The following is an 11,197-nucleotide window of genomic DNA, read 5'->3' as shown; positions in this document are numbered from 1 at the left end:
GTATTTAGCACCATCTGGCACAGATGTCTTCAAGGTTTTTGCATATTTTAGGTGTGAATGTCACAGTAAAAGCTGAATTTGGCTACAATGCTTTTTGCTCAGTCAACACAGTATATGAGGCATTCAACAGGAATACAAAGATATCAAGATATATGTTATAATTACAAACTCAGTGCTGTGGTACAAATATACATGTTCATTCTAAAATATGCATCAGCTGGTGAAATGTTTTTCTCATTAAATTATTGTGTCAGTCTTCGTTTGATTTTAAGAAATGTGATCTAAGCAGATGATGGTGTAAACACAGAGCGATCTGTTTCCATCTCTTCTGCCTTCTGATGGAAAACACCCGCTCCTGAGGACTGGAGGGCATTCTGTAAATGCTGGATCCTCTTTGCATGTCGCAGCATTGTTGGTTTCCGTTTCGCCAGTTCAGTGGACAGACCGTCGATGCGCTCCTCCAACTGTCAACATCAAAAACATCAGCTGTGACACCAGTAAAATAACTTTGAGTGTTCCTTCTGATCATGAACTGCATGTTCACGGTGAGGAAACATTTTATATTAATTTGTTGTCATTTGCTTTTTGTAAATGTTAGTCACAGTGGGTTGTAGTGAGAAGAGGTTGAACACTTAAAAGATAAAGATCAAATTTGCTAATTTACACTTAAGCGCCACAACATCACAAGTATTGATGGAATTTAAAGACTTGGGGTGCAACAATTAATTAAGGAACATTATATCTATCATTAATACAATATCATCTCTAAAGCGTAAAATATATTGAAGTACCAACATTGTGCAGTAGTTGCTCTGTTCAGTTTAATACAAAATAAGGAGAGAATTCTCTTATCTTCTTACCTCCTTTAACTCTTGACATACAGCATTTGTTTCCATTTGTTCTTCCTTTCCACTGGTCTGCAGCCAGCTTTGTAACACCTCTTTTAGTCTTTGCCAAGCCCTGAGTCGACACACATAATCACACATCCATCACTGTGAACTGCGTTCAAGAAACTGAGAGAAATTAAAACAACAATTTCACAGATTTCATACCGGAGCTGCTTCCTGTCCTGTTGGTATGTCACCATGTCCAGCTGAATACTGAGCAGTTCTCTGGTCAGAGCTGAAGTTGGATCTGTCACTAGACCTTCTACACTTCCTCTAATAGATGCTCTCTGACGTTCATCTAGAAGAAACACAATAAAAAAAAGTTGATTGGCATTTGTGATTTCTGTATATTCAAAGCTCGACAATCATATCACTTTATAGTAATACGAAAAAAATAACCCATACTGGGGAAATAAAGCATCATGCCTGAATAAGCTGACGAGTGTTGTTCAAACGGAGGGACAAACTGACGAGGAGCATCTCCAAAACCTGACCAGTTAGTCGTCCCCAACTTGAGAAAGAAAAAAAAAAGAAAAAAAGCAGATGTCATAACCAAGTCAAATTACTTAATTTAGCTTTGAATGCATTCCAACAGATGACTATTACCAGAACTTCAGTCACAGTGGTCATGAAAGCAGAAGGGGGTAAAAGAACGCCTTGGCCTGGGGTTTCCTGAGGAGAGTCCACAGTGGAGATGCTCGGTTCAGATGATGACATGTTAGAGATGATGATGCTCTGACGTGTGGATGGAGGATGGAGGCAAGGCGACGCGGTGCGAAGGTCTTGCTGTGAAGGACGACTGAGCTGCGAGGGTTTCGGAGCCGTTTCAGCGCTGGTGACGGCAGTTGGATTTTGGGTGCTGGAAAAAAAGTAAAAATAAGCAGATTTGTCAGTTCCTTTTGCTGAGTGAGAATGACTGTTTATTAAAAGCTCATTTCTAACTTAAAAAAGAATAATTCATTTTTTCAAAACTCCAAGAGAGATATTTGTACTTTATTTTCAGTGGAGACACGCAGCGTCGTGGCTGACGTCGAGGCGCACGGCTGAGAAGTCTGCAAAAAAATTCAAAACTCTGTTAAAATGAGTCCAAGTAGTGAACACAGATTCACAACTTGTGAGAGACTCAGACTCACAGCTTGCTAAGGATTCCATATTCAGCTTCCTGCTCCTCTGAGTCAGACAGGGACACACTCTCCAATCCACATGTCGCCAAACCGAAGGTCACGCTCTTTTTGGGCGAAGGCCCTTTGACCTCTTGCTCTCTTTGACGTTCACACAGCGCCCGCTGCTTCCACCGCATCGCACACCGCTTCACCGCTCTCTGGAGATGTCGTGACCTCTGCAGGACACAGGCAGACTTGATGAAACAAAACTCAATTTGAACGTCTGACGAGACAAAAACTCAACGAACCTGCTCTTGGCTGTGCTGCGTTAAGCTCGTTGTGAGATCGCTCATGTGAGCAGCATACGTGAGGATGCATGTCACGCCCTCCCTCAGCAGCTGGTCCCTGTAGACCTGAGCAGCGCTGGCCGCCTGCTCTTGTTTCCTGCGCTGCTCTGTGACCTGCAGCCTCCAGCCACACAACACCTGCAGCAGATTCACAAACCATCGAAAACCGCGTGAGAACAAATTCTCCAATTCAGTGCTCAATATTGCAGTGAGAGACATCTGTGCAGGCCAATGTTACCTTGGCCTGAAGAGTGAGGGACCAGTGCCAGAGCGCTCGCTCCGTCTGCTTAGCTTCTCTCCGTCTGTGCTGCAGCTGTTCACGGGAAGGAAACCAATGTCACGGATATTTTAACAGCACCATATCAAATCACAAATATTGATCTGACAAACTGTCTATATACACACTACCGTTCAAGAGTTTGGGGTCACCCAGAAAATGTTGTGTTTTCCATGAAAACTCACTTTTATTACCTTCGCATTGAAAATGCGGAAGGTTATGTTTTGATCGCCGTGTATTTATTTATTTATTTGTATGCGTGTTACTCGCATAACTAAAAAAGTATTAAACCGAATCGCATGAAATTTGGTGGGATAATTGGTTATTATCCGGGGACCATTTGATTAGATTTTGGGATCGATCGGGTCAAAGGTCAAGGTCATGAAAAGGTCAAAATCTTCTTTTTACCATAGCGCGGTCAATTTTTATCCAATTGGCATGCAACTAATGCCAAAATGTTCATAATTCAATGCCCAATCTTGTGATATGCGAAGGTATGCGCTCTACCCAGTGCCCGTTCGAGTTTATCAAATGAATTGCAAAATGAATAAAAAATATAGTCAAGACATTGAAAAAGTTAGAAATAATGATTTTTAGTTGAAATATAAATTTTGTTATTCAAACTTCTAACTCAAAGGAAGGCCAGTTGTATAGCTTCTCTCACCAGCATAACTGTTTTCAGCTGTGCTAACATAATTGCACACAGATTTTCTAATCATGTATCAATATGTAGATATTTCATTGAAAACCAAAGGTTTCCGCCTATAATAGTCATTTACCACATTAACAATGTATGGAGTGTATTTTTTATTAATTTAATGCTATCTTCATTAAAAAAAGAACTTACTTTTCTTTGAAAAATAATGACATTTCCAATTTCTATTTTTTTTTTCAAAGGGACCCCAAACTTTTGAACGGTAGTGTGTATGTATATATAGATTTCTGTCTCACCTAAAATATACCTACCATTAAAGTTATAGACCGTTAATTTCTTTGTCAGTGGGCAAACTTATAAAATCAGCAAGCGATCAAATACTTATTTCCTCCACTGTATAGAGCTGGACAACCATAAGAAACAACATCATATAAATCACATAAACAAATAAAGACTACCGTTGGCTGAGATTCTCTAGTTTAAGGGACAAGGGATTTTATATTTCAATAAAGTTCGGGGAAATGTGAGACATTTTTTTAAATGCAATTTTCTTTTTTAAATCAGTAAAAGCTGAGATATCCTGACTTTTAGTCCCTAATATCAGTCCAGCTAAACAAAACACACTTTAAAAAGCTCCTCCAGAGCCCAAAAGCACATAATACAAATGTTGTTCATGGCTGAGTTCTTCAGGACTAGTACAGTAATCTTTCTGTGTATAATCAGTCGAGTTAAGAGTCTAAAGTGTTTGGGCTTTGAAGAGGAAACATACCTTCATTCTCCACTGGTCAAAGTATGTCTGGTACATCTTCAATCTCAGCAAAAGGATTACCTGGCGTCTCATTACCTTTGAAATAATCGCATCTTTAAATAATCATGTTGAGAAGTTTACAGTGGGGCTTTATATAACAGTTCAGGGATATCAAAGTCACAACCTTGTTTTTCTGTAATTGGTTGTGATGGTTTTTCCAGGCTTTCAGTGCTTTCGAAAGAAGTTTGGAGTCATGTTGCTGCCTGGCTTTTTCCATGCACATACGCTCTCTCCGAGCCTCCCTGGTCTGCTTCCTCCATCGTCTGAAAGAATGCAGCAACCGCACTAAACACAGAAAAAGTGTAGAATAATTCAAGTACATGCGCCTAATCTGAACAGTAACCTGACACAACAGCAGCCTAATAGTTACCAAATCTGAGGTGTAATACTATGAAAACAGTGATACAACAGACAAGTAGATAATAATAATAATAATGATGCATTTCATTTTTATCGCACTCTTCCTTCAAAGAATCTCAGAGTGCCACACATATAGTAAAAACAAATAAAACCGATTAAAACATAGTTAAAGCAACCCATAAAAAGAAAAAAAATCAGAATGTAATAGCTGACAATAAATTAACTCAAGGTAAAAGAAATGCCTTCCTGAATAAAAAGGTTTTTAGGCCAGTTTTAAAAGAGTTCAGTGTCTGAGTTTCCCTCAGGTGGTCAGGGAGACTGTTCCACAAGCGAGGCGCTGCCGAGCAAAAGGCCCGGTCGCCCATGGTGCGGAGCTTGGTGTCGGGGACCCGAAGGAGCGAGCGGCCTGTGGATCTGAGGGTGCGGGTGGAGGTTAGGGGAGTGATAAGTTCTTGTAGGTAGGGGGGTGCATGTCCATTGATGCATTTATATGTGAGTACTAGGACCTTGTAGTTAATCCGGAATGAAACAGGGAGCCAGTGCAGTGATTGGAGAATGGGTGATATGTGGTCATATTTCCGGACTCCCCTCAGGACCCTGGCAGCGCTGTTTTGGATATATTGTAGTTTGGTGATGTTCTTGTCAGTGATCCCAGTGTAGAGAGAGTTGCAGTAGTCCAGTCTTGAGGAGACAAAGGCGTGGACGAGCTTCTCTGCGTCTGACAGGGTTAAAATAGGGCGGAGTTTGGAGATGTTTTTTAGATGATAAAAGGAGGTTTTGCACAGGAATTTTATATGGTCAGTAAAGGTCAGGTGGGGGTCAAACCGAACTCCCAGATTGGTGATTGTGGAGGAGAGGGGTATGACCTGACTGTCAAGGGTGAGGTGAGTTATGGATGATGTCTGAACCTGGTGTTGAGTGCCAACAAGGAGGGCTTCAGTTTTGCTGCTGTTTAGCTGGAGAAAGTTGTTGCTCATCCACGCCTTTATCTCCCCAAGACAGGCGGTGACACATGACATGGCTGCAGAGGGGTTTGGGGCAGTTTTGATGTAAAGCTGTGTGTCGTCAGCATAACAATGGAAGGACATCCTATGTCTGCTGATGACACGGCTCACACTTATCTGGGACACAATATATATTATAAAGCGTATATATGTGTATATATATATATATATCTGTGTGTATTTATATATAAATATATGTATGTATCTATATATATATATTTATTAAAAAGTGTATTAGAAAGCATATATATATGTTTATTAGAAATCATATATATATATATATATATATATATATAAATAAATACATATATATTAGAAAGCGGATTAGAAAGCATTTGGAAGTTTATATCTATATATTTATATCGATATAAATCTATTATTAAATAATATAATATAATAATAAGTGACATAATAGGTGACATTAGTGGAAGGGAAGTAACTTTCATGTTAAAAAATGGATCTGAAACAGAAAATAAACATGAAAATGGTCTTGAAAATATACTGCATCTGTTGTTACCTTGATTTCTGGACTTCTGAGCCTTGTTGACTGCTTCCCCCTGCTGGTGTCTCTTTGAAGCTGCACATGCTGTTCCTTCCCTCCAAGCGAGAAACACCTTGATAGATTTAATGCAAAGACAGAAATAAGCAAAGGTTCCCACAAAGAAAAAGCCATGACAGGTTTTCATATGAGAGCACTGGACTGCTTTATAACCTGAAGCTGAAGGAAGTGCTGAAAGTGATTCTGTGCTCGCAGCTCTGTGAGCCTGAGTTCTGTCTGCAGCGCCGCGTTGTCCCTCCAAACACACAGAACCGTCCTGAAGAGATGCCATTGAAGTAAAGCTGACTTAAATCATTCAGATGGAGAAAATGGGTGCAGACGTCAGATCTTGTAAAGGAATAAACGTAAGAATCTGTGTTCAATACCTGAGAAATGTCTGTTTATGTTGCCGGTAAAGTTCCTCTGCGTGACCATATATCTGACACATCTGGCGGTGGTGTTTCTGAGAACGCAGCAGGCGACAGTGCATCAACTTTATCTTTAATACTTCAACCTTAGGCATTTGTGTGATTTCAGATGCCCACATACCTTCCAGGCCACAAACGTGTGTTTGAGGAGTTTGACTTCATGGTAACGCTGCATCTCTTTCACTTTGCTTTTCTTCACTCTCTGGCACTGAACAAACTGAACCAACACACAACAGCCATTAACGCACGGCACAAAATATCAATACACAAATTGTATTTCAAACACATGGGAGCTGTGTTATAAATGAGATGCATATGTAGGTCTGACAATGTTGAACACATAAAAAAATAGGTTCAAAGTTTCCTTCTCCAACTTTCCAGACTACTGTCTGTCTTTCTTTGAACCCTGAGTCAAAACAACAGATTCCGATCAGGTGCTACTTGAAAAAATGTTGTGCAAACTGGACAAACTAGTACAACAGATGTACCTTCTTCCATTTATCCACAGCCAATCTCATGCAGCACAGGTCACCCTGATGACAAGCCTGCAGCTCTCGATTCCTCCTGATATGCAAACATGAGCATTCAAAAATATGTGTCAGTCGACAGACCAGCAAGTTTCCCCACACTATACTCAAATACGTCTGCAGCACTTCGGTTGGTTCACCTGTCTCTGATCTCAGTGCTGTTGTCCTTCCACTGTGTCATCGACCTGTGGAGAAGTCTGTGACGGTGCAGACGCTCTGAAGCCTCCTGTTTCTCCTCTTCGTCCATTTGTTGCTCTGTCCGCTGCCACCAGCGAGTCCAGGCTTTCTGCAAGTGGCAGCGCTCCTCGTGAAGAATTGCCTGGTAACAGCAATTTATCAGTCAGTATCTGACACACAAATGAGCTCTTAACCCTCCTGTTACCTTTACATTTACTAACATATTTTACCCTCAGGGTCAATTTGACCCCAGCAATTAAAACCTCCAGAAAATTATTAGAATTAATATTGTTTCCCAAGTTTAAGTGTGAGGTACTTTATGTTTGTTTGTTGACTACCTAAATAGCCCTTTAAACATATAAAAAAGTTGATATTTCTTATATGTTTGACACAGTGAAGAACAGCCTGGGGTCAAATTGACCCCAAAGAACACCGACATTAAACATTGAATGGGGTCAAATTGACCCGAAAGGTAACAGGAGGGTTAATGAACAACATGCAGTAGTTTGTGCTTCCATTTCCAGCGAACATACCATCCGCTCAGAGAGCATCCGCTCCTTGTGTTTCTCTACTCTTCCCCACCAGGTGTAAAACACCAAAGAGTACTGACGCCGCCTGAGAACACAGTGATCAAACAAATCATGTGGCGGCAACAGACATACATAAATCACACAAGTACAAAGCGCAGGGTTCATAACTCACTGGTGAAAGACTTCTGCCGTGTGTGTCCTCTGTTTATGGAGTCTTCTCTGCAAAGTAAACTCAACCCACAAGTTGAAACTCCGAGGCAACATGCCTTCCGCAAACCAAATGTCGGCACGATGTTCCAATTCCTGCAGAATTTTTGAGTTTGCACATATCATCACTCGTATTTTACTTCTTGTTTGAATACATTTTTAATGAATGAATTAACTTTTATATTATGTCTCCATATCTCTGCCCTAATATTTCTTGTGTGGTGGATCTAAAAATACCTGCATGTGTTGTTGTTCAGCAAGTCTTTCTCTCCAGTGGTGAAGATATCTGCTCAACAGAGATGTTCTGTAAAGAGAACAACAGGAACAAATTACTTGTAGCTCAGATGCTACGACATGAAAGAACGACTACATTTGAACTGTAAATAAAAGCACCTGTGGTTAGTCACTGCCAATCCTGCTTGCGGTTGGAAACTCTTGTCTTCAGCCTCCTCCAAGCGGTCCTGCCACAGCTTCCAATAGTAACATGTTATCTATGAAGAAAGGTTACTTGATATATGTTCTGACACTGTAGTTTATATATGATAGAGCCCTCTTTATTACGGTCTGATGATAATGTTGGACAGCCATGTGATTGTTCAGTCGGTGTGTTTTGTTCCTGATGACGTGAAGAGAAAGTCCCTGCAGTCCAGCATGCTGCAACAAGAACACACTGCGATCAATACTTTGAAGAATGATCATGATCACTACTTATATGCAGATGCTTAACTTGCTCTTCGTCATACCAGTTGATGATGATGATGACTCTGACTTGCAATCCTGTTTCTTTCAGCTTCTTCTCTGCACAACGACACATCTACTGACAAGCTCAAGAATCAAACAATTGTTCTGATTACTACAAGCCCAAACTACCGCTCACTGAACTACGATTGATGCCATTTTTGGTTGAAAATTAAATGTGTCTTTATCTTTTTTTTTTACAAAGGATACAAGCTTTCCAGCGCTCCAGCGCTCGGCGCTGAGTGATCCTTATAGCCAAATGCCCTGCAGCCTGCAAACGGTCTTCCTCGCATTGTTTACGATGCAACGCACTGCTCCACTTACTCCAACACATCATTACCAGATGAAGATTGCAGGCAAGATGTGCCACAGCTGAAAGTTAGGAATTATTAAAATAATATTGAACAGTCAGGTTTGAAAATGAGAAAACACAAGGTATAGTATGGCTGAACTTGTGGTGTGTATTAAACTAGGAAATACAGGTAAATTATAACAACCTTGTGACTTTTTCTTGGTTTGGAGGGAAGACACATAACTTTTCCAATGATGCAATGTTTTCCTCTTCAGTCTGAGCATGAAGTGAAGTGCAGCTTTGGATTCTTTCTCTTTCTGGCAACAAGCAGCTGTGTGCATTTCTTTCCACTGAAGCCAAGTCTTCAAAAGAAAAGAAAAAAGACACTCACAAATCGTCACGCAGAACACAAAGTAACGAGATCAGCATTCCGCATGTGGATCATGTGTGCCTTGTTTTATATATTTACCCTGCTCTGTAAAGTGAGCGCTCTCTGTTTCAGGGCTTGAGCATCTAAAGTGTGAAGGTCTCGATTCTGCTGCAGCCGAGTCCTCCATAATCTCCACGTTGAACTGCACAGGTGAAATAAACATAATAGCATAAAAAAACCAATAATCCACAAATCATTATAAGTGTATGATTTGTAAATACAATGAATGATCTTACTGTAGGGTTACAAGTCTCTTGTGCCCAAGTGTAGACTCAAGCATTCTTTTCTTCATTCGCCTCATTTCTGTGAAAACCTCCCATCGTTCCCAAACCAGACGCATCCGTTGCATGTCAGCTATTTAGGAAATAATTAGAAGAAAACAGCAGCTTGTGATATCTAACAAAACATAAGTATTTGTAGATATACTCTTATTGTGTGTGCAAACATCATACCAAATGATTGAGCAGTGTGGACTTTGCTCTTCTTTTCCCTGTGCAATGACATAAACATTTGCCAGCTCTGGAATGCCAAGTTATACAGATAATACCTGAAACACAAAGCACAACATTAGCAACCACAATAACTATCTGGGAACAGCTGACTGATTTCGAGGACTGTACCTGTGGTGACATTCTGCCCTCATTGTCAGACTCCACTCTCTCCTGGACGTCCACCACTCGTCTCTCCATCCGGCAAAGGCTTGTTTCAAGACCCCGGTGTTATAATGAGACCTGTGACATGTAATATTCTCTTGGATTAAAGAACTCAGGGCCAGATAGCACATTTGAAACCGGCAAACAGAATTTGATGCTAGCTTTAAAGATAACATTACTTCGTATTTAATTGACTTCAGTTTGCACAAATGAGTTTAACATGTTACTTGGCTTTATGAGGAAGAATTCGGCCAAAGGTGTTCTGCATCCATATCTTCAGGAACTTTCTTGCCAAGTGCCTTAAGTGGTTGAGAAAGTCTGTTTAAGTTATGAATGTAAAGATGAGTGATAATACAGTAATAAAAGTGTATATTCTATTCTAAATCAAGTGACTCAGTACCTTATTCTCAGCTCCTTGAGTCTTCCACCTTTGTTCCAGCTGTATCCAACTCTGTAAACGATCTTTCTTGTATGAACTTTGCGGAGTTGTTTTCTTTCACCACCAGAACTGACACTTCTTGGTCTGGGTCTTAATGGATCTGGCTCCCTGGCGTAACTTTGCATGATATTACACCAGACCACGAGTGTACAGAATCTAGTGAATCAGAATCACATGAACACCAGAACTTTACCCAATGTTGAAGTATAAAACTAAATCAACACCCCTCATCAATGTGGACAACTTGTTTGGGTAACAACCAAGTGCCGCGCGTTTGTTTTTCCTTGTCACGTGAACACGGGTAGAAGTCTAGGGTCTGTTCCAGACCTAGTTGTCAACGGCAAAAGGTAAATCAACGTTTTCTCATGCTGCGCTGAGTTCAGGTTGAGAGCGTTAAATGTTTCTATCTGGCATTTATACACAGTTAAATAATCGTTTGAATCTGGAGCTGATAAAAATCTTATAAAGCCTTATTTTAAACAAGATTACAAGCTACAATACTTTAATTGTGACATATTTATTCTCGCTGTGCTGTGGTGGTCTGGAACGCACCCGAGGTCCTTTCAGGGTGACGGCGAGGCACAATGTCAGGCCGAGACAGCCCGTGAGGGCGGGGTCTTACATTTTCACAAAGAAGCAACGGGAAACGGCTAGGATTATGAACAAATCAGGCAAACCCCAAGATAATAGTAGGTGTCTTAGATATTGCCATGTATATATTCTAAATTTAGTGTAAGATAAATCCCTACAAATCATGTTAGATTTTCTACCACAGTTTGTATGACTGCACACACAAT

At 40.5% G+C, this 11,197-nt stretch overlaps 1 protein-coding gene across 2 annotated transcripts; it reads right to left on the bottom strand.

Moving 5' to 3' along the window:
• Positions 1 to 143: 143 nt before the first annotated feature.
• Positions 144 to 10,874, bottom strand: sfi1 (SFI1 centrin binding protein). 2 transcript variants are annotated; one of them, XM_056437586.1, is made up of 31 exons: positions 10,362 to 10,874; positions 10,189 to 10,260; positions 9,929 to 10,039; positions 9,761 to 9,855; positions 9,545 to 9,662; positions 9,348 to 9,450; positions 9,084 to 9,240; positions 8,797 to 8,958; positions 8,592 to 8,665; positions 8,410 to 8,502; positions 8,242 to 8,339; positions 8,086 to 8,152; positions 7,814 to 7,944; positions 7,645 to 7,726; positions 7,075 to 7,253; positions 6,896 to 6,971; positions 6,529 to 6,624; positions 6,366 to 6,442; positions 6,154 to 6,256; positions 5,959 to 6,055; positions 4,202 to 4,362; positions 4,039 to 4,113; positions 2,576 to 2,650; positions 2,299 to 2,475; positions 2,021 to 2,226; positions 1,880 to 1,939; positions 1,494 to 1,746; positions 1,314 to 1,398; positions 1,053 to 1,185; positions 861 to 960; positions 144 to 464 (listed from the first exon to the last, which is right to left on the bottom strand). In XM_056437586.1, the coding sequence occupies exons 1-31, from the start codon at positions 10,523 to 10,525 to the stop codon at positions 282 to 284; spliced, it is 3,663 nt and encodes a 1,220-aa protein (XP_056293561.1). In that variant the 5' UTR covers positions 10,526 to 10,874; the 3' UTR covers positions 144 to 281. The 2 variants fall into 2 exon arrangements, with proteins under 2 accessions (XP_056293561.1, XP_056293562.1); XM_056437587.1 differs by having other exon boundaries at positions 8,592 to 8,662.
• Between the last annotated feature and the right edge of the window lie 323 nt (positions 10,875 to 11,197).

Source organism: Pseudoliparis swirei, chromosome 18 (genome assembly GCF_029220125.1).
Source record: "Pseudoliparis swirei isolate HS2019 ecotype Mariana Trench chromosome 18, NWPU_hadal_v1, whole genome shotgun sequence".
NCBI lineage: Eukaryota > Metazoa > Chordata > Actinopteri > Perciformes > Liparidae > Pseudoliparis > Pseudoliparis swirei.
Note: the sequence above shows the minus strand (reverse complement) of the source record. Positions and strands in the feature narration are given on the sequence as shown.

Coding starts and splice junctions, on each gene's coding strand:
- sfi1 (XM_056437586.1), bottom strand. CDS start 10,525: ATGCAAAGTTACGCCAGGGAGCCAGATCCATTAAGACCCAGACCAAGA. Junction 2,227..2,298: donor CGCAGCACAGCCAAGAGCAG/GTTCGTTGAGTT, acceptor TGTGTCCTGCAG/AGGTCACGACATCTCCAGAG. Junction 1,940..2,020: donor TATGGAATCCTTAGCAAGCT/GTGAGTCTGAGT, acceptor ATTTTTTTGCAG/ACTTCTCAGCCGTGCGCCTC.